Below are 23,110 nucleotides of genomic sequence, written 5' to 3'. Positions count from 1 at the left end.
AAAGCGCCATTCCCGGCAGGCGGACCCTTATCAACCCGTGTACTGGCCGTCCATTTGGTGTGGCCGGTTTGCGTGGGATGAAATGCCATTCTCGTGTTTGTTTGCCGCAATCGTCGCAATTTTCACTTACGTCTCGGCTCCTGTTCCACGACTGACTCCAAAAAGTCCTGTGGCGTCATGTAGATTTGACCGTCGAATTCAACCGAGGCGAATTTGATGAAGCGGCGTTCGCGGGCCGTTAGCTTGATGGCCTTATCGGCGATCTCATCCTGGAAAGGAAATATCAGAGAAAGAAATGACGTTAGCAACTTTTTTTTGGCAAACGAAGATGAGGATGTTTTGCCAGTCTTGCAATATTGCCGGTATCGAATAAGCAATAAAATAGAAATTATATTTATTCTCTGGTTAATTGAAAATCTTTATCTACAATGGAGGGTGTGTTGAAACGAGCAGTCACTGCACAGCCAATGAGTTCATCATCACTTTGGATATTAGTGGATGTTTACTACCACCAGGAATAGAATGAACAATCATGATAATCACGTGGATTGCAGGTAATTCTGCCGCCCGGGGAAGCCACAGTTTAGGTTCACCCAATTTGGCATCGCTGTTCTATCCGTGTGTCACGAGTTTGCCATCGGAGAAATGTTTGCGGTGAAATAACTTTCGTTCTCACCCGAGTGGCCTACGTGCGCTCGGCCACATTCAACGGCACTCTTGACCAATTGAATTCAGCAGTTTATATTGCTGACGGCATAGTTGAAACACAGCCAATTGGAATTAAATTCGCTGGTTACTCAAGTTTTGTCACATGGGCATTACTGGATGTTACGCCCCGGCATGAGGATGTGATTCAACAGCCAGTCGTCACGAGATGTTGCACGACACTGTCTGAAATTCTTTATTATCACGCGGTGCGAGTTTTGTTTTGGCAAGCATCTGAAAGCTAATGAATTAAATTTTGATGGCAGAGGATGACTCTTGCACTGAATAAAAAAGAGATTGTCGAGATAGTTCGTTTCATAACTGACTATTGCAAACTGTCCTCCTGGTTACTTTCACATTAATCATTTTTAATTTAATTTATAAGATAAGCAAATTACACAATGATTCTAAATGTGAGATTCTGCGTTTTTGAAATTTATTTGTATAACATGAGAATTCCGTTACATAGCGGTTATTCACAGATTTCAAAATGATTCCCCTAGACTTGAATTAGCAGCAGCCTGGTGTTTTGGGGTTATGAGCCTTTTTCTCAAAATTTGAATTTCTTTCGCGTTCTTCATGTAGAACTCATCGAGGAAATTTTTCCAATATTTTATAGAGATTTGAGCAATAAGGAGAAATTTACAGCGTTTTAATGTAACATTTGTTAAAGCTGCAAAATTTGAATTTGAAACAATAAACGCGATTATTTGGAGTTAGTCGAAGTCGAACCATGAATATTGATGGACAAAACCCCATAAGACGTCGTACACAAATTACGTAACACCTAAAATCTAGATTTAAGACACCCTCCTCTCTTATGTAACAATAAGTTTCGTTCGGCATGACTCACTCTTCAACTATGTAGCAATAAGTAACGCATACTCGAAACCTCTCCTCCCTCCACCCTTCATGCGTTACGTAATGTGTGTCAACGCTTAACTTCTCAAATTCAAGTTATAGAATATTGGTATTTTCAACAAAGTTGTTCGACTGATTGTGATCTATCTTTTAACAAATCATGCTTGGTCTAGAACCATTTTGGCTCCGCGGTCCCTTTTGCTAAACAGAAAGAGCTCCGCGGCTCCCTTTGCGAAGCACAGAGAACGTGTCGTCGATTTAACAGTAAGACTGAGTGGTAGTTGATAGAGATCCTCAGAGGGAGAGATAAGCGATGAAAAAACCGCTGATTTGACAACTAGGTTTCACATATCAGAGGTGCCAGATCTCTTCTCAGAGCGCAATGTTCACTAACTTTTTTATTCGGCTCGTATGGTGTCGGTGGAAGTCCTGGGGAATAATAAAGTGCATCACAAAAACCGTGAAGGTGTTAAATTTTATGTTTATGTTTATTTTATATACTTTCATCATTATTCTGTAGACTATATAAAGGGTTTGTGAGCCACCAGTTAAAAATCACTGTGATGAAGCAACTTTGGAGCATTCTCAATTCATGTTTTAGCAATAACACATGAAAAACGTGTAAAAATGAATATATTTTTTATCGACCCTTATTGCAATACCTTTAATGTGTAACATTTCTTGTTCGTTTGGCTCGAACTTTGACATGTTCGTTTGGCTCACAACGCTCTCTTCGCATATCTTTCCCTCTGAGTATTCCTAGTAGTTGCAATACATGCCGTGTTGCGTTTTTTTTGCAAAAGCGGCACCCGGGTAGCACAGTTCGGTGTTTTCACCATGACTGGTCATTGCAGTGTTAACACATCGATTAAGCACAAACGCCAGAAAGAGAAAAAGCGACGCAACGTTGGAAAAAAGGGCAATATTGCTGAAACCTAGAAATCAAATTGACGCAGACTATCTTTACGGGGTTAAACAACGCTCCTTCAGGGTTGCCAAAAACGAGAGAGTTAAAAGAGAAGTTTTACTAAATTTACCACGCGAAAAACGACAATCTTATGTATAATAACTTAGCTGAAGACACTTTGGTTCTATCTTTTGAAAATCGACAGTATACTGGTAGTTTCATACACAGCCATTATTAAAATTTCCAAAAATTAAAAAATTTTAAATAACATTTTCTGATGTAATTTTAGAGGCCTGCTATGTGCTATGTTCTAGACATTTTTTTATATTTGAAAAATATATCATTCTTTTTTATAGGGTTTATGACATTTTTGATGAAACATGCACTTTTTCAAACTAAAATTTCTCGCAAAGCTGCGAAAACAACAACCTACACTCGAAAAATGACGGTTTTATTAGTTTCTTGCAGTCTTTTAGAGACTTGGGTGTTGGTGAATCAAATGGTGAGTTGACAACCTGGAAAAAGCGTCAAACATAGCTTCGGCCCACACAAGTTCCTATCTCACACCTCCACGAGTCATATGATTACACTAGACTGCCGGTTGAAACATGGATACAACTAGTTGGTGTTGCCTGGGCAATGTTGTCATCCGACAATAGCTAAGTGAGAAGGTGCGACGCGATCATTGGCGCGTTAACCATATTCCGGCGGTAGAGGAAATGCTTCGCCAACCCGAGCGTCTGTTCACCAAGATGGTGCGGCTCAAAACAGCGTGGGACTCTAAACAGAGCTGACACGATGGTCCCCCGGCGAGACAGGGGGTTGGGGAAGGCCCAACGAGCCGCCCCGGAATACAACATGTTACAAACAACGTAAGAGATAATACGGATCGGAACAATCGGCATGGACCTAGGCAACGAAATAAGGACTACGATTGGAAACTTGGGACATGGAACTGCAAATCGCTCTACTTTCCAGGATGCAACAGGATAATATATGACGAGCTACATCCACGCAACTTCGAAGTCGTAGCGCTGCAGGAACTTTGTTGGACAGGACAGAAGGTATGGAAAAGCGAGCACCGGGCGGCTACTTTCTACCAGAGTTGTGGTACCACCAGCGAGCTGGGAACCGGCTTCATAGTACTGGGTAAGATGCGCCAACGCGTGATAGATTGGCAGGCGATCAACGCATGGATGTGCAAGTTGAGGATAAAGGGCCGGTTCTTCAACTACAGTATCATCAACGTGCACTGCCCACGTGAAGGAAGACCCGACGACGAGAAGGAAGCGTTCTACGCGCAGCTGGAGCAGGTCTACGATAGCTGCCCGCGACAGGACGTGAAAATCGTTATTGGGGACTTAAATGCAAAGGTAGGACGGGAGGCAATGTACAGACCGGTAATCGGACCAGATAGCCTGCATGCATTGTCTAATGATAACGGCCATCGGTGCGTAAACTTTGCGGCCTCCCGTGGTATGGTAGTCCGAAGTACCTTCTTCCCCCGCAAAGGTATCCACAAATCCACCTGGAGATCACCCGACCAACAGACAGAGAACCAAATCGACCACGTTTTAATCGACGGCAGGTTTTTCTCCGACATCATCAACGTTCGCAGCTACCGAAGTGCGAATATAGACTCGGACCACCACCTAGTAGCTGTGTGCATGCGCTCAAAACTATCGACGGTGTATAACACCCGCCGAAGTCGAACGCCGCGACCAAATATTGAGCAACTGCGGGACGCCGAGGCTGCACAGGACTACGCACAGCAGCTGGAGGCAATGCTACCTACGGAAGAGCAGCTTGGCGCAGCTACCCTTGAAGATGGCTGGAAAAGTATCCGATCCGCCATAGGTACTACTGCAGTAGCGCTACTAGGTACAAGGGCCCCGAATCATAGAAATGACTGGTTTGACGGCGAATGCAAACGGTTAGTCGAGGAGAAGAATGCAGCACGGGCGAGAATGCTGCAACACCGTACGAAGAAGCGAACGTGGAACGATACCGACAGGCACGGAACAGCCAAAACTCAGTCCTCCGAAGGAAGAAACGTCAGCAAGAGGACCGAGATCGCTTGGCGATGTAAGAGCTGTACCAAGCTAACGACACTCGGAAGTTCTACGAGAAGCTGAACAGCTCCCGAAAAAAACATAAAAACACAGGTAGTTCGTTGCCCTATTTGATTTTTTTGTCCCTCCGCAACTATCGTAATGCATCTTGGAATTATTGTACTCGGTTGGTTGGGCTCACGCGGACTACATGCGAGTAAAAAAGTAGGCGCGCGTGTGTGCATATGATCTCGGGAGCAAATGCGAGCAAGGAAGACAGCGAGAAAGAACGAGAAATAGCTTGAATTGAGAATACTCCAGTGTGTGAAATTTGGCAGCTACGAGAACCTTACCTGAGGTGTTGCATGCTGTGCATGAGTGAGACTAACAACACTGCAAGGCATTTTTAGCATAGCTCAAAGCTGAACCTAATCCTTGAACTTTAGCCTAATCTTTTTACATTTTTTCTCGATTTTCAGCTCGAATCACAGGTGAAAATAACTCTGCTATTGATTAAATTAATAAAATATTTAGTAGAAATAATTAAAACCATTTAGTAAGGGAGCATCCATAAATGACGTAGATTTTTTTTTGGTTTTTTGGGCACTCTTCTCCCCCATCGTAGCATTTTGTCACAAAGTCGGACCCCCTTCTAGATAATTACGTAGCTTTATAACAACACTCACTCCATGAGTTTTTTTGCAATGTTTTTCATCAAAAACATATCTTGTATCATAAATGAACAAGAAAGGACAAGAAAGTAATAAAAATGACCCTAACTAGACAAAACAGTGACAAAAAAGAACAATTAGAAAAATCCAATTTTTTCATAGTTTCATATTTGCTACGTAGCTTGGCTTGACCACCCAAATTTCGTCACAAAAACTGCAACCCACTCCCTCCCCTCTCGAATACTACGTCATTTAGAGATGTTCCCTAAATGGAGTTTGTTTTTTACACGAATTTCGGAATTTACGTGATTTTATTTACACGCTACGTACCCTCCGCGTAAAAAAGACTTCAGTATCTAAATAAAGTAATTATTTAAGTCAAATATATTAAAACAAAATAAAGTAAGTAGGATATGCTGACCTTAAACTATGCTCAGTGAAATATGATAAAAAAAAACAAATAGAATAAACGAAAATGAACAAGAACTCAAAATGAATCATATAAGAAAAAAATAAATATAATACATCAATGGATTAGCAGTTATATAAAAGAAATTATACAACAAACAGTAGAGCTCAATCAAACAAAGTTTAGAATATGACTTGAATTGAAGCAAACAGAATTCAGAATTATAAAAAAAAACGACATCAAATGAATGAAATGGAATATGTCAAAATAAAGCCAATGATTATAATAAAAAGTAAATTGAGACTAATTTAAAAGCAACTGTACAAGAATGAAACAAAATAAAGCACAACACAATGAAATAAAGAATAAAACGAATAGAATGAAATGAAACAAGATATAAAAGTTAACACAAAATGGGATTAATTAAAATGAAAGAAAATAAAATAAGATAAAACGAATAGAACCGCCAAACACGCTAATGGCTCGAATCGCACCACCGAGATCGAAGTCATTAATTGTGAAGTTAGTGTCACAACAACCCAACTGGTCCAAGTTTAATCCTAGCCGACGCAGGTGATACTTTTTAAATTTGTTAAAGATCTTAATTTATTGCACCACCTACAGTAAGTTTTCGGGCTGTTTGTCTTTTTTTGGAGTCAGAACAGAATGATTCTTGTTTCGTTTTTTTTTTCAAACTAGTTCCAACCTTCGCTATGTTGCTATGATTTGGTATTAAATAAAGAATAGATAAAGTTTTGAAAACATTTATGAGACGAACGTACTGAAATAAAATAAAATTCTTGTTTTATGAATGTCCAAACGAATTTTTTGTTCCATTTTCAGTTCAAAGAAACAAAAATCAATTATTTTCCTCGAAATAAAAACATTGAGAATAAAAAGTCTCTTGAACAGCGGGACGCAGTTATTCGTAAAAAGTCGAGTCTCGCAATCAAATTATAGTTTACGATGAAGCTGACAGCTATAGTTTAGTGATTTCGATTGGCGGTGCAATCGAGAGCTTATCCATACAACGACGAACGACTTGAATGAATTCTCACTGTAAAAGCTATTGATCGTCCCACGCAAAACGACGCTGCGATGTTGGAAAAGATGATAATTACCGACATGAATGACATAAGTGCCAATAGGCGAAACGATAATTATGCAGTTAAAAAACAAAACAACTCGATTATCTAAATGGTTTGGACACATTTGGGGTTATAACGATTCAATGGAGCCAACATTAGCACATTTTAAGTTCAATCTGGTGGGACGCTTTTGCAAGTCGCACAATCAGCCCAGTTTCAAAGATGCAAGTTAATTTCAGATGCGTGTGCGGAATGTGATTTTTATGGGACACAAAATATCGACAAAACATTAACGTTAAGTGTCACATTTTTATTGCTCTAAAATTAAAATCATTTCCGGCTGAATTTTTTTTGGAGAAACATCAACAAATCTCATCATCATGTTTATTGATTTAATTTATTTTTATTCGCGAGTAAAAGGAAATATGCTGATATTTTATTAGGTGAAAAATTTATCGCTTTAGTTATAAAATAATTCATTTCACTAGACAATAACATAAATAGCTTTGCCAGGACTAAATGCCGAATAGTTGACAAAATTACCATTTCATGTTAGAAATTGTACCTTGTAATATTTATTAGCAAGTACACAAAAGTGATTTAACGAAAACAAGACCAGAACAAATCGTACCGTTCCTTTCTCCATTCGATCTTCAAAGCAAACGAGCAGAAGGACCAAAAGCCGTGAACATAAATATCCACTAAGCGTCTGTTTTGACACATTGAAAAAGCACGGCAACTATTCACACGAGGAACATGTTTGTTTGTGCGTACATCGATCAAAACAGGATGTCTTAGTGTTCCTCGCTCTCGTTGCGTGTCGCGAAGAGATATATTTCTGTCAGCCCGAAGGCACTTGACTTGGACGCACGTTTTAAGTGCAATTTAGTGCGGCTGCAATTGTTCACCCCTTTTTTGAGCTCTGCGTGCATCGTGATGATGCCTGCGGCGGAAAACCGGCAGGCGACTGACGTGTTGCTAAAGGATCGCCCTGCCTGCCTATTTTCAAAAAAACTATTCTGGAATCCTTTCGGTAATGCGTTGCAAGACAGTTTTGGGTGGTTTGATAAAATATGGCCTATCGTTCGCTGTAGTTAATGTCGCTGGCAGGGCGTGAAGCGGAACTTTTATCGATGCTTCGTGATATTTGGAGCTATTAGGATTGATTCATTGGTTGTTTTTTTTCTTCTTAGAAATAACTGTGACAAGTTTCAGGATGCTTTTGGAATTGAAATCAAGAGTTAATAATTTATCTTCTACATGCGATCTAATCTGCTGGTGTGAGATACCAAAGATGCAGGCGAGAGAAACAAAGGAGGAATTCCAGTAAAAAAAAACTACCTGGTCAGGTGATCCATCATTTTTCGAACTCTATTCAAACTGAATTCTTTCCCTATGATAGTGATTTTTTGCACTATTTTTGAACAGAACTTCATAAGATTAAAAGCTGATTAAGATGATCTATGACAAGGCTAGCTATGCTTGTTTTGCATAGGAGATAATTTTATTTTCAAATTTCTTGGAACTGGTTCGTATTAATTCGCATGGGAAACGGACGTCGATAGGATATATCATCGTTCGTTCGAATGCAAAAGGGAGCCAGAAACAGTTAAAATGTACCTAAATGCAAATCTTGATGATCCAATTTGAACTTGAAGCAGAAGCTGCATCTTTGAAAATATTTGCCAGTTCGCTTTGTTTAGTTCGAAAAAGTTTCTTGAGAAATGTTATTTACCAAAACATCAAGCACTTTTCGCACTCGATCGATTGATTAATACTGTTTTTCATGACTTCCGTTTCATAACACCGTTCTTATGAGCCATTCATTATTCAAATCTTGTTTCGCATCAAAGAAAAAAAAAAAAATAAAGAAGGAATGCAGAAGCACCGGTGCCAAACTGGTAAACTAAAAATTAACGTGCATCTGAGGGATCCTCGTCGTTTTTAATTTTACTTTCAATCAACTGATTGAAAAAAAAAAGACAGAAGAAAAATATCTAGAAGCACCGGTTTTGTACCTGAGTTTTTAGGATCAGCCGGGATGCTGCCAAACAAGTGCTTTTCGTGTGTCATCCCATAGTCGGTATGCTCAGGTGCGCTAGCCAGAAGGCTTAACCAAGAAGCATCATTACTTGATCGATATTAATCTCGATCCTTTCAATGTCAAGGCTTGCATGTGATATTGCGGTGGGCCGTGTTGCATCCGTTTCATCCGATTTATGCGTCACTGACGCCGAGTAATTGACGGCAGCATGTAAATTTTCTTCTGCGTTACACCGGTGTTGATACTCCCGTCCTGCTCGATGAAATCCCTTTGGGTTGTTAGCTAATACATTCGAAAATTTGTTATGTTCATTAATTTAAAGCTGCCCAGAATATCCCCCAGCACCATAACTGATATCGGATTTGCATGTGTGCGTCCAGCAACTTACCGTATAAATCAACGATAAATGGTTATCAGCTCAAGAATTACCGGTTCCAGAAAAAATGTATTTTTTGGTTGCGGGGCAAGCGCTTCCTGTCGAGTGATTGCGAAATCTGGTTTCGGTGTTTCTGATTTCCCAACAACTGGCCCGTAAAACGCGTTTCGATTTTTTTAAAGAATGTATGCCATGGAGTTTTTTTTACCGCGATAGGGTAAAAAAGAGTGAAAAGCAGAATCATTTCACATTTAGCGCTGTTGAAAATACGAAGAAATAAAAGATTATAGCTATTTAACCATTCCTAAGAAATTTAGTGCCTCTAGCAAAGATAAAAGTGCGCCAAAAGCCCGTAGAGTAATTGCACGCTGGGCTAGGTGCACCAAAATTCACAGGAAAGGGTAAAAAGTTATAATCTTTAATTTTTTTCCAGTTCGAGCTCTAGGATTTTGTCACTTTTATCGACCAGTTTGGGAACTATTCCCTAGAGACCAAACTAAAAAAAAAGAAAGATTATAATTTTTCAACCGTTGATGACAAAACCTCAACCGTTTCTGATAAAACCTCTAGTCTTGGCCTTAATCAAATAAATCATGTGAAAAATGGACAAAATTGTTATCTAAATCTGTTAATGTCCAACATTAGTGAAGACTTTTGTGTGACGAATTCATTACAACATTATAGAAAAACGAAGTTATCATTCAGCAATAGAGTTTTCTTTATTTGTGCAACTCGGGGGAGGATTTTCGGCTATTCAGTCTATTTAGAGCAGCTAAACGATGTTTCGCTTCTACTATCCGACGTTTCGATGATTTATTTCATCTTTTTCAAGGATTCTGGAATGTTTTACATAAAATTTTTGTTATCTATACATAAATTGCATGTTGTGTTTGACTTACAGAGGCTATATCGTTTGTTGTTAATGTATGTATGCATGTAGTAATATTTGTCCTAATCTGTTTTCCTTACTAAAATGGCGTCAATTCTAACTATTGTCAAGATATATTATAAATTAAGCTTATTTGGATTATTATTTTAACACTACTCACTATAATTTGTTATAACTTTATTTTCGCTATGTCTGTTTAAACTATTTATTTATTACCGGGCGAAAAAACGGGTCAGTACGGTTCAATTTGGCTTAAGCGTTCTATTTTAGCGTTGGTTTATCGTTTGCTTTGCTATCTGTACACTGTGTTGGTGTGTGGCAACTATGTTAGCTGATTTGACGTTTATGGATGAATGTATAACAGTTTTATTTAGCTGTGTTTTTAAGTGTGTGTATTACTCCTGCATATATCGAATTGAGTCCCTGTGTGTCTGTACGTTTGTTTATGCTGTTTTCGGTTGTCATAATATGGCATACTTCTAAGTACGGTAGTGACTGTTGTTTCTTATGTTTATCTAGGATTTTGGTGTGGTTCAAGTCGAACCGATGGTTTAACGTTATGCTGTGATTCATTAGTGCGGTTTTCTCCTTCAGTGTGGCTATTATCCATAAACGTCAAATCAGCTAACATAGTTGCCACACACCAACACAGTGTACAGATAACAAAGCAAACGATAAACCAACGCTAAAATAGAACGTTTAAGCCAAATTGAACCGTACTAACCCGTTTTTTCGCCCGGTAACAAATAAATAGTTTAAACAGACATAGCGAAAATAAAGTTATAACAAATTATAGTGAGTAGTGTTAAAATAATAATCCAAATAAGCTTAATTTATAATATATCTTGACAATAGTTAGAATTGACGCCATTTTAGTAAGGAAAAAAGATTAGGACAAATATTACTACATGCATACATACATTAACAACAAACGATATAGCCTCTGTAAGTCAAACACAACATGCAATTTATGTATAGATAACAAAAATTTTATGTAAAACATTCCAGAATCCTTGAAAAAGATGAAATAAATCATCGAAACGTCGGATAGTAGAAGCGAAACATCGTTTAGCTGCTCTAAATAGACTGAATAGCCGAAAATCCTCCCCCGAGTTGTACGTCACAGTCGATAAGTATCCACATAAGGTATATACTATGGCACATATTCCAAAGGTCAATTTCTATCGCAATATTGAGGTTCAGTACGGTGTAGAAACAAAACAATGGTTAAAAGAGTACGCTAAAGTTACCCAAAAATTAGGAAACATAGTAAACAGAAAATCATTCCTTATTCGCTGTCGCAAAAGAGGAGTTTTGCCATCCCATCATCAACGATACAAAAAATACCATATTTCCACCTCATAGCAGAAATAGAAAACATACTAAAAACGAATCCCGATACAACAATACAAGACCGCACACGGTGCACAATCACCAACTCCATTTTGAACCATATCCACCACAATAAACATAGTTCCCCGAATGACGTTAACCATAGATTTTATAAAAATGCTATAAGAATAGTTAAGAATTTTTTAAAAAACAACCCGGACATGTACGTATTAAAATCAGACAAAGGAAACAAAACAGTACTTATGCCAATGCAAGATTACCAAACTAAAATGCTACAGCTTCTAGACAATGAACATACATACCAACGCGTACCACGTGATCCAATATCAGGTTTCCAACAAAAGAATAACAACTTCGTACAACGCCTACTCACACCTAAATTAATAGACAGAAAAACAGCTTCAAAACTATCTATCCACAACGCAGTTTGCCCCAGAATATATGGTCAACCAAAAGCACACAAAACAGGACTTCCGTTACGCCCGGTAGTATTAAACATGACAGCCCCATCATATCAATTATCCAAATTCGTCAGTAAAATAATCCATAGTTCGATACATAGCCAATACAATATCAAAAACTCGTTCGCGTGCTGCGAATTGCTGAACAAAATGACCTTGCCTCCAGGATATATTTTAATATCCTTGGACGTAACATCCCTATTCACGTCAATACCCAAAGACCTTGTTATGCACGACATAATCAACAACTGGAAACAAATCAAGCAAAATACCAACATTAACTTGGATTTGTTCTTAGAAATAGTTGAATTTTGTATAGACTCGAGCTACTTCCGTTATAATAATCAGCACTACCAATAGATCTTCGGAACTGCCATGGGGAACCCTTTGTCCCCAGCGCTAGCCGACCTAGTAATGGAAAATCTACTGGATTCCGTACTACGAATACTAGATTTCAAACCACCATTCATTTGGAAATATGTGGACGATTTATTGATGTCGATCCCCCCTGACAAAATACAACAGGTTATGGACATTTTCAATAACCACAACCCGCACATACAGTTTACGTACGAGCTAGAAATAGATAAGCGTATTCCATTTCTTGATATGCTCCTTATCCGAACCGACGACCAACATATTAAAACAGAATGGTACATGAAACCTATCGCAAGTGGAAGATTCCTCAACTACAATTTGTAACACCCGTTGCACCAAAAAATCAATGTTGCAACGTTTCATCAACAGAGTACAACGCCTGTCTACAAACCTGGAAGATGCAGAAATTAATGCAATCATCGACAAACAACTCAATCTCAATAGCTACCCGAAAGGTCTACGGCGCAGACTTATAAACCGGAAACAACAACACAATAACATCGCTGAACCGCTGCCGAACAACTCGCAAAACCTGGAAAATACTTACCGCTCTATAACATACATACCGAACTTGTCTCATAAAATAGACAAGCACCTGAAAAAAGAATACCCCAACATACGACTGGCAACACATAACATAAATACCGTAGGTAAACTTTTCACCAAAGTTAAAGATCCCGTAACCAACGACTTCCAAAGCAACGTCATCTACAGCATACCTTGCATAAACTGCGAAGCATGCTATATTGGAATGACAACAAACAAACTAAAAACGAGAATTAGTGGACATAAAACACACTACAATGCACTGGACAAGTTATTAGCAGAAAAAACAGCCACCACCACTGACACTGATTACACGGATACACAAATAGCCACACTGAAGGAGAAAACCGCACTAATGAATTAAAGCATAACGTTAAACCATCGGTTCGACTTGAACCACACCAAAATCCTAGATAAACATAAGAAACAACAGTCACTACCGTACTTAGAAGTATGCCATATTATGACAACCGAAAACAGCATAAACAAACGTACAGACACACAGGGAATCAATTCGATATATGCAGGAGTAATACACACACTTAAAAACACAGCTAAATAAAACTGTTATACATTCATCCATAAACGTCAAATCAGCTAACATAGTTGCCACATACCAACACAGTGTACAGATAGCAAAGCAAACGATAAACCAACGCTAAAATAGAACGCTTAAGCCAAATTGAACCGTACTGACCCGTTTTTTCGCCCGGTAACAAATAAATAGTTTAAACAGACATAGCGAAAATAAAGTTATAACAAATTATAGTGAGTAGTGTTTAAACAATAATCCAAATAAGCTTAATTTATAATATATCTTGACAATAGTTAGAATTGACGCCATTTCAGTAAGGAAAACAGATTAGGACAAATATTACTACATGCATACATACATTAACAACAAACGATATAGCCTCTGTAAGTCAAACACAACATGCAATTTATGTATAGATAACAAAAATTTTATGTAAAACATTCCAGAATCCTTGAAAAAGATGAAATAAATCATCGAAACGTCGGATAGTAGAAGCGAAACATCGTTTAGCTGCTCTAAATAGACTGAATAGCCGAAAATCCTCCCCCGAGTTGTACGTCACAGTCGATAAGCATCCACATAAGGTTTATTTGTGCATTTGAATAAAAGACCTGATGAATATGAATTCGAAGATGTTTTTGACATTCAGTCAGCAAACTATGATGAATTAAAACATAAACTAAATAGTATCAACGATGGCAAGATGTGTTCTGTGAAGATGGAAACGTCGATTCGGCTAAAGAAAATTTTTATAAGATATTATCTGATTTATTTATGAGCGAAATACCATTGAAAAGAAGAAGACGTCATGGCAATTCAAAATACCCAGGCTGGTACAACAGACAAATTAAAAACTTAAAAAATCGCAAACAAAAGCACGTCAAAACTTTAACAACTTATCTTAATATTTGCGGCGAATAAAACGATGCTATTAGTAACGCGTTTGAAGAGTTCACACTAAAAACTGAGCTTGATATCAAATCTTGCCCCACTTTTTTTTTTTTCAAATATGTTAAATCAAAGTTAAAATCTGAAAAGTTTCCCAACTATTTCAATATTGAACATGTTAGCGCACGCGAAATCGAAGATACTTCATAAGCTTCGGATGCGTCTAAAGGTCCGGGACCAGACGGAATTCCGCCAGCATTTATGAAACATTTAGCTAAAGAGTTAACTTCCCCATTGTTCTTGATTTTCAATATGTCGCTGGAATCCGGTTGCTTCCCGAAATTCTGGAAAAACTCATATCTAGTGCCTGTGTTCAAATCTGGTAAAAAATCCGACATTAGCAACTATCGAGGCATAGCCATTCTTTCTTGTATACCTCAGCTTTTTAAGCAATAATTATCAAAAAGTTATTCCATCAAACAAAAAATAGAATTACTCCAACGCTACACGGTTTTTTCAAAGGGCGCTCAACAACAACTAACTTTCTCGAGTTTAATAACTTCTTTTTGAACGAAAGGGATAAAGGAAATTATGTTGAAACCTTATAATTATACTGACTCCAGTAAAGTTTTCGATCGCATTGATATACCCCTGCTTTTTTCAAGTTACGAAAAATTGGAATTCATTCACAATTACTCAAATGGATTGAATCGTATTTGACAGATCGTCAACAAACAGTCAAATTTGGAGGTAGACTTTCGAAACCTATTCAGGTAACCTCAGGAGTTCCTCAAGGCTCTCACTTGGACCCTCTACTATTTATATTATTTGTAAACGACAATTTTTTATTTTATTTATTCTTATTTATTCTAAACATGTAAAAACTCTTATTTATGCCGACGACATAAAACTTTTCATTGAAATTAAAAACGATGATGATGTAAACATTTTTCGTAACGAGATAAAACATTTTTATATCTGGTGCAAAAAAAAACCTTTTTCAGCTAAACGTAAAAAAATGTAGTTCGATGGGTTTTGGGAGAAAAAGAAACATACCAAGCATTATTATTTCCATAGGAGATCAGGTAGTAGAGAAATGTAAACGAGTTAGAGATTTAGGTGTCATACTCGACTCAAAATTAACATTCCCTGATCACTACAATACAATTATCAATAAGGCTATAACATGCTTAGTTTTATAAAACGTTTCTGCTATAATTTCCAAGATCCATACACAATAAAAACATATAATAATTCCTATGTCAGGTCACTTTTGGAATACTGTAGCATTGTATGGTCTCCGCTTTCTGCAACACATAGACAGAATAGAATCAGTGCAAAAACAATTCCTGTTATATGCACTTCGTAATCTACGGTGTACGTCATTTCTCCTACCATCATATGACGAACGCTGCAGACTTATAGACATCCAATCATTAAAAGCTCGTCGTGAATTCGCAATGATGTCATTTGTTAACGGCATCGTATCTCACCCGAAATATTATCAAAACTCAATTTTTATGTGCCTTCTAGAAATTTACGAGCACGGAATTTGTTTTCTTTAAATCATCAACGAAACAACTATGCTAAATACGGGCCCATTAACAATATTATTTTCCAACTTTCCAGAGTAGGGTCACCCCTTAAGCAGCAGTTTTTTTTTAAAATTTGAAAAATTAAATTGCATTCTTCGACAAATGAGTATATTTTGGTTTCAAATTTGATAATTTTACCGTATTTCTGAGAAAATCCTTCACCAAAAAACATCACCCAGTAGTATTAGAGGCGGAACTAGAGTTATAGCATATTTGAAAAAAAGTCGTTATTTTTTTGTTTTTAGGCATTTTTTATTTCGATTTTTTTTAAATCTCTTGGTATGATCAATGGACACAAAAAATGTATTTTGAAGAAAATTAGTCAAGATATCAAAAAAAAAAAAAACATTTTCTCTATAGTCTGTGGACTCTATAGCCTTTGAAACTTATAATTCTTCTAACTAGGAAGGTATACATTGTAATATTTTATTATTTGAAATTTTTCAACTCCCCCTCAAACGAAGGTTTTTTGACGTGGGACTACGTCTTTGTTTACTATACTGGAATGCATTCTGTAAAATTGGAAATGAAACTGGCAAATGTTGCGTCAGATTTCAAACGTTAATAACAGCATAACCACATGATAGATAACAATACCCAATATGTTGTTGGATAGATCAAATGTATAACAATTTTGTAATAGCCAATAAGTTAGCAATTAAGTTAGTTGTAAGTTTACTTCCCCTTTTCTGACAAGTAGGTTTAAATCCCTACGAATGATAAGTCCTAATTGCGAAAGCAAACAAATCCTAACAATTAAAATTACAAATTTCTAACAGTGTTGAGAAGTCACCATTTGTGATTGGACACACATACTCATTATTTACTAATATTTATCATAAATACTTAAGCTACTAACAAATCCCCCCTTAAAAAAAAAAAAAAAAAAAAAAAAAAAAAAAAAAAAAAAAAAAAACAATTTTGTAATATGCTAGTTATCACTCTAATTTCATTGCTAAGCGGTAAAATTGATAAAAAGTTCAATAACAAATTTACGCGAATAATGAACCAATTACATGCGAGCATTCCTAGCACAGACGACGTGAATGGACACCATCCGTTCCCTGTGATATTCTCTGTATCAATATCGAAATAAAAATTGATAGAGTCTCCCCGTCCCAATAGGTCAATTTATTTTTGCTTCCATGAGCTTAGACTAATATGATGTCTCGAAGGTAAAAGTTTTCCTGAAAGTTTGAAACAATACCCATCCTTGAACAATTTCTAAACCTGCGTGTTAGGTTCTGAAGAACCTAATAAAAACTGATGTCTTGAAAGAAAACATGCCGGTAAAAGCAACAGTGAAGTAAAGAACCGCAGGTCTCTCGTCGTTTATGATTGCAGTGGTACTATTCTATTCGTACATTTCAGCGGTACACTTCTATTCGTACTGCAGCGGTACTATTCGTATTGCAGTGGTATACTTTTGTTCGTACATTTCTATACGTGTGCAATCGAGGAAAAACTGCAATGCTGTGCAAATAATAAATATAAAGAATATGATAAATATGATTACCATAAATTACTCAACAAGAAATATAAATTTTTGCAACGGATATTTATTTATTTTATCTTCGATATTTACTGAATAATCGTGATCGGATAGTATCGAAAGAGTAAATTTCTAAAAATATACATTTATAGAAGAGTAAGAGCCTGCGAATGCTTGTGAATTTCTTGTTTATTTACTAAGATTCATTTTAAATTTCTTTTTACATTCTAAAATTGTTAGATGATATATTATTATTCTAAGCTTTACTGTAATAAACGTATATTAGCTGTCTTCGTAATACAGCGAATGTAGTTGTAGGCAAATGGAAAAAATTGTCAAGCAAAAAACAAAAATGTAATTGTGGATTGCTACGATTTTTTGCTGGAACTTGTTAATAATTTTGTTTAAAATATCTTCTTATGTTTGCCAATTATTTTGAAAGTAAGATTCATATTACATATTCGATTTAATTAGAGTTAAATAAGACAAAACCATTCATTATGATAACGTAAGTATTATTGGATTTGGTTTTTGAGGATATAGAGTTAATTCTGATTTTGACGCATTATGAGAAATTCTTGGTGCTTCTTCAACAAGCACGATATGCTTGTGCCTTGTCAAATACATGTTGTTTGCACAAAAAAATACTACAGGCATAATATCGTCAGATATAAACGATATTCTTTCGAGTGTTGTTGAATATATATCAAAAATTGGTTTCCAGGGGAGGCTGAAAATAAAAATACGTACAGTCGCAGAGCAAACACATCAATTCTGTCTGCAGACTCTGTATATTTTGTAGCAAAAAATCCCCTAATTGCAGTGTTTAGTCCCACGTCACCATTTCATTCAACCCTAGGGCTGTATACCTTGTAGTATTTGTTAATGAAATTTTCTCTGCAAATAGATACTAAAGCCTCAGTTATAAGTTCCCAAAGTAGGCACTCACCTCTCAATTCAATTTCAATTTTCTCATTTTACCAGTTTTCTTTAGGTTATATTTCTAAAACTACTTTTACTAGATTTGAATTAATCGGAATGTGTTTCCAAAGATTTTACTATATTTTTTTCATAGGCAGTGTTGTAAATTCTAGTTTTACGCTTGATGAGTAATAATGTTCTATTTATCTTCAATACAATATTTTATTACATTTTGTGGTAAAATAAAAAAAAACATGTTCTTTGCGAAGTTTAAGTCAGAATTTTAAATTTTTTTTTTAAATTTAAAAATTTTAAAAATAAAAACTTTTATATTTGATATCCAAGCAACTGGCAACACTTCCGTTTTAAAATTATATATTTCCTGAATTCCTTGACTAATTCCCTTTAAATAGCGTCATCCAGAGTTGCCATTCGTGTAAAATATTTTCAAAATCACGATAAAATTATCAAATTAGAAATCAAAATACACTCATTCGCCGAAAACTGAAGTTGAATTTTTTAAATGAAAAGATTATGTCTGGCAACATTACTGTTGGAAATTGACATTTTTTTGACTAATTTCCTTTAAGGTGAAACTCCGTGCTCGAATTTTGTCCAAATTTTACTAATTTTCTCGAAAATCATTAAGATTACAAGTGTAAAACTTTGATCGGTTGTTTGCACTACCCACGCATGCATAGAGTAGCAGTTAGGGCCTTATTTATTAAATGGAAGCTGAAATTTTTACGCTCAAAATCGTCAAGTGACATGAAACCTAACCTGAAAATTGTACAAAAAAAAAGCCACCGTCCCGTTTCACCTTAAATATAAGTTTTTTTCCAAACATCATCTATTTGTAGCCATAATTGAAATAAACGAAGGGATTTTGAGCAGAGATGGTCTAACCGTCAAACGTGATCAAAGTTTGAGTCGTATCTGAGAACAAGCTATTGTTGCAACGCTATAAGCACAATATCGCTAAGTGTAAACGGAATTCTTTCGAGTGTTCCAAAAATTTTTTTTTTCAAAGATTTCAATGGTGGACTGAGAATAAAAATACGTAAGTCACAGAACAAACGAATTGGTTCTGTCTGTGGACTCTGTAGCTTTGTAACAAAAAAAATTTTTTTTGGATATCCAAGCAACTAGTAACACTTCCAGTCAAAATTTATGTACTTTTTTATGTACTTTAAAATGCTGTAGCTCGAGTTTTGCTAATGACATTTTTTATTGTAAAAATTGACACCAATATAAACTGATTTGCCGACAAACGCAATTCACATTTTTAAATGCAAATAGACATGCCAACACTGCTGCCTAAAATTGATATTTTTTGAATTTTTTGGTTTATTTTCTTCAAAATGTAATATCTAAAAAGTTCATTGATAACTCATATCCGGAAATATAAAAATAAATCAGGAAAAAAGACTACTAAAACCAGAAAAAAATTGATTTTTTTCTCAAAAATGCTGTAACTAATACCTTCGGGTGATAAATGTTTTTCGTGTATTCGTAAAAATCGAAAACAAAATAAACTCATTTGTCGAAAAAAGCAAATTTTTCAAATCCAAAAAGATTATACCTGGCAAGCCTGCCGCTTCGAATTGCTATTGTTTCTGGATTTCTTTACAAAATAATGTATTAGGGAATTTTTAGACATTATGTATTTGCAGCTATAACTAAAATAAAATGTAGATTTTCGACGAAAAATGAAACTTAAATAAAAAAAGGAAGGGTCTCACGTTCGATGATCCAATCAGTGCCAATGTTGGGATTTTTGCGTATTGATCTTATGTAAACATATCCTCAAAGTTTAACCCAAATCTGAGGAGGTCGTTTGAGCGTTTGCATTTTTTTTGCACATTAGGATGGAATGACCCATACATAGTTCAACGTTTCCGGTTTGCTTTTTCCCACTTTTTTATTCTCTTTTAAATATTCGTTTTCTCAGTTCTATTGATTTAGTTTGTTTTATACTTACGTATTGTTTATCGGCATCTCTATTAACTTAATTTTAGATTTTCAACCTTCTGGTTAACAGTTTTTTTGATTCCACAGCAGCCGAATTTAATAAATTTCTGATTAAATACAATCAATCCCTGGTAGGGATCAATGTTACTGGATGCTAAATTAACCTAATACTGCACATGTGTCCAACTGCGTCATCATCATTTAATCATCTACCATCTAAAACAACGTAACATAGATTATAGGCCATTCACGCATTTTAATAATTTATTTACGAGTATATCTTAATTAAAGGTCGTAAAAGAAGTGCCTGATCGCCCAGATAAAACATATAAAAATTCGTGATCGAACTTACGATTCGAGGTAAACATATTTTTAACGACACAAACTTGTCCGTCCAGAATCTGCTGCTTAGCGGACAACACACAACGATCCTGATTTCAGAGCATTCCTGCTTGCAGAAGCAATTATGATTTCCATTCAAAAAATCAAATTGAGACATCAGCACGCGTCGATCTGAGCAAAATATCTAACAACCGAGTCGATTCCTCCTAGCTGCATATTTTATGCGTACATAAATATTAGCAATATAACTTTTTACGGTTCAATTTGCATACTTATGAGATCCTATAAATTACAGATTTAGAACCCGCCGGGTTCGCAAGTTGGTTTCGCATTTTTCACAGCCTGTCTGTCCTGCTCAGATCCTATCCACGCTTTGTTAGCACATCGCACCCAGTTTTGCCACGGGGCAAAAACCATCGTCCCAAACAAGAGCCACAATTTTGGAGCATGCTTCTGCTTAACCAGAAGATCCCCGGGCGTGATCACTGCCGAACGAGTGTAATTTGGGCGAATAACCCGCAAGAACAGTCCCGCCATTCACACATCGTTAAGGCAAACGTGCGAAATTCGTCTTCTTGGTTACGCTTTTTTCGTAGAATGCCTTCCAACCATACTGATTTGAACATTTCAATATTTGTTTGGGAATAGGGCTTACCGTTGGGGTTTGCAAAAATGTTAGTCTGTTTTGGAAATAGAAAATGATAAGTCCCAGGATAACCGACCACCATAATCGGTTATTCGTGAATTCAGGAATATTACTGTGTCATTGTACGATTCAAAGAATAATCATCAATATTTTTTTTTGAATGATGGAAAAATATCATTATGATTTACCCAAACATTCTAATTTACCCCATGGCTTGAATTCACCAACATGGTGTTCGCTGTACGACGTTTTATGATCCAATAGCACAGACGCAACTTGGTGTATTCGTCCAATAATACGCATGCGCAGCCAAAGTCTTCTCCATGATTCTATCTATCGACTATCGATGATCGCTCGCCACAGCAGCGGTGTTAGGTACGGAAAGACTATGCGAAGCCTGATGATAGAGTGCAACATAAATATAATAATCATAAATGGGCAGTCTTAGCTCCGTGCACCGTCGACGCGTTAGTCGGTCTGTTTTTGTTCGAGCATTAACAGTGTGCAACGCTGTCAACCAGAAGAAGGTCCTTCGTTGGTATGAACCAGAAACCTGCAACGGTAAAGCATTTCGAGTTGCATTTGATGGCGCGATTGAGTCGTTAACTAAACCATATTTATGATATATCCATTCGCAAGTGTTCGTTCTGTCGTCGTGTTTGAAGTGGAAAAAAGCTCCTTGCCGAATGGTGCGTATGGAGACGTTCCCGGAGGGCGCGAGTCGGCTTCGGAACGGCAAAATATCGTTTTGGCAAACTATTAAAACCCGTATGCCAATTAAGAACAGCCGCGATCAGCTGCCTTCGGCGTTTGTTAGACGTGGCCAATAAAATAAATATTTATAATAACATATATTTGGGCGCTAAAAATGAAAAATTGATCCTAATGCTGGTGGAAATCGCGTCCAGGTTGGACTGTTGTTGCGCTTGCATTTGAGGCATGTTAAACGATTTTAAGAATATTTTGGCTGTGGGTTAACTTATGAGTTGTTTCTGAAAAGAAACAAGGTTTAGGATGTTAATCAAATGTGTTTTTCTGTTTGTAACGCATTTAAAGAGTTTGCCAATTAAGCATGCTTTAAAATGCTGCTTTTTTGTAATAAAACTTCAACTTTATTTTAGGAAAAAATAGTTACCTTAACATTATTCAAAGTATGGTTCATTGCTAGCTACGAGTTCTTCTCATCTTCCAGGTAGAGCTTGAATACTATTACGATAAGAGTGTTCGTTTTTTGAAGTTTCACACAAACCAAGCCATTTTTTGATGTTCTTATATGAGCCGTTGCGGAACAGAGTGGTCTATGTGCCATCGAGCAAATTGTTCAGGAGAAGCAATTTTCGAAAAATCTCTGAATAAAATTCTGTTCAACGGATTCTTTCAAACAAAATGTTTTAATATAAAGGTTATGAAGTGGTTTAATATAGGGATACATAAAATTAACAGTTTTTTTGCGAAATCGGTGATTTTATCTCACCAATGTACACAGACCACTCTGACTTCATATATATTTTCACTGGAATCCTCGAATCGTTTCGGAACAGAGTGGTCTATGTACACAAACCTGGTAAATGACAAAGAAAATGACGGTAACTCGTATAAAATGGCTAGTGTCACATGTTATATGGTACATATAGCATGTCACGTGTAACATTACATGTAACACAACATGTTACATATTACATAATATTTTACATGTTACATTTTTCGTGTTACATTACGTGTAACATGTTACATATTACGTGTGACATGTACAGAACAAGTGCCATGTTACTTATCACATGTAATATGCTACATGTTACGTGTTACATGATAGTATTACACATATTTATGTACATAGACCACTCTGTTCCGAAACAGAATGGCCATTCTGTTTCGGACGAAATTACAACACGGTATAAATCAGCTTTAAAGTTCGGTTTTTCGAAATTTTCTTAATCTCCCAACTTCAGTTTATTGAGTAGATGCGGTTTATGCAAAAAAC

The 23,110-nt window shown here is 36.4% G+C and overlaps 1 protein-coding gene across 5 annotated transcripts in view; it reads right to left on the bottom strand.

The window, feature by feature from the left end:
• LOC129731365 (calcium uptake protein 3, mitochondrial) overlaps nucleotides 1–23,110 on the bottom strand; it is a 176,328-nt gene that overhangs the window by 14,818 nt on the left and 138,400 nt on the right. For all 5 annotated transcript variants that reach the window (XM_055691276.1, XM_055691272.1, XM_055691277.1 and 2 more), the window contains exon 2: nucleotides 131–269. In XM_055691276.1, the coding sequence (XP_055547251.1) occupies nucleotides 131–269 (139 nt within the window). The remainder of the gene's footprint in view (nucleotides 1–130; nucleotides 270–23,110) is intronic.

Source organism: Wyeomyia smithii, chromosome 3, assembly GCF_029784165.1.
Source record: "Wyeomyia smithii strain HCP4-BCI-WySm-NY-G18 chromosome 3, ASM2978416v1, whole genome shotgun sequence".
In the NCBI taxonomy this organism is placed as follows: Eukaryota; Metazoa; Arthropoda; class Insecta; order Diptera; family Culicidae; genus Wyeomyia; species Wyeomyia smithii.
Note: the sequence above shows the minus strand (reverse complement) of the source record. Positions and strands in the feature narration are given on the sequence as shown.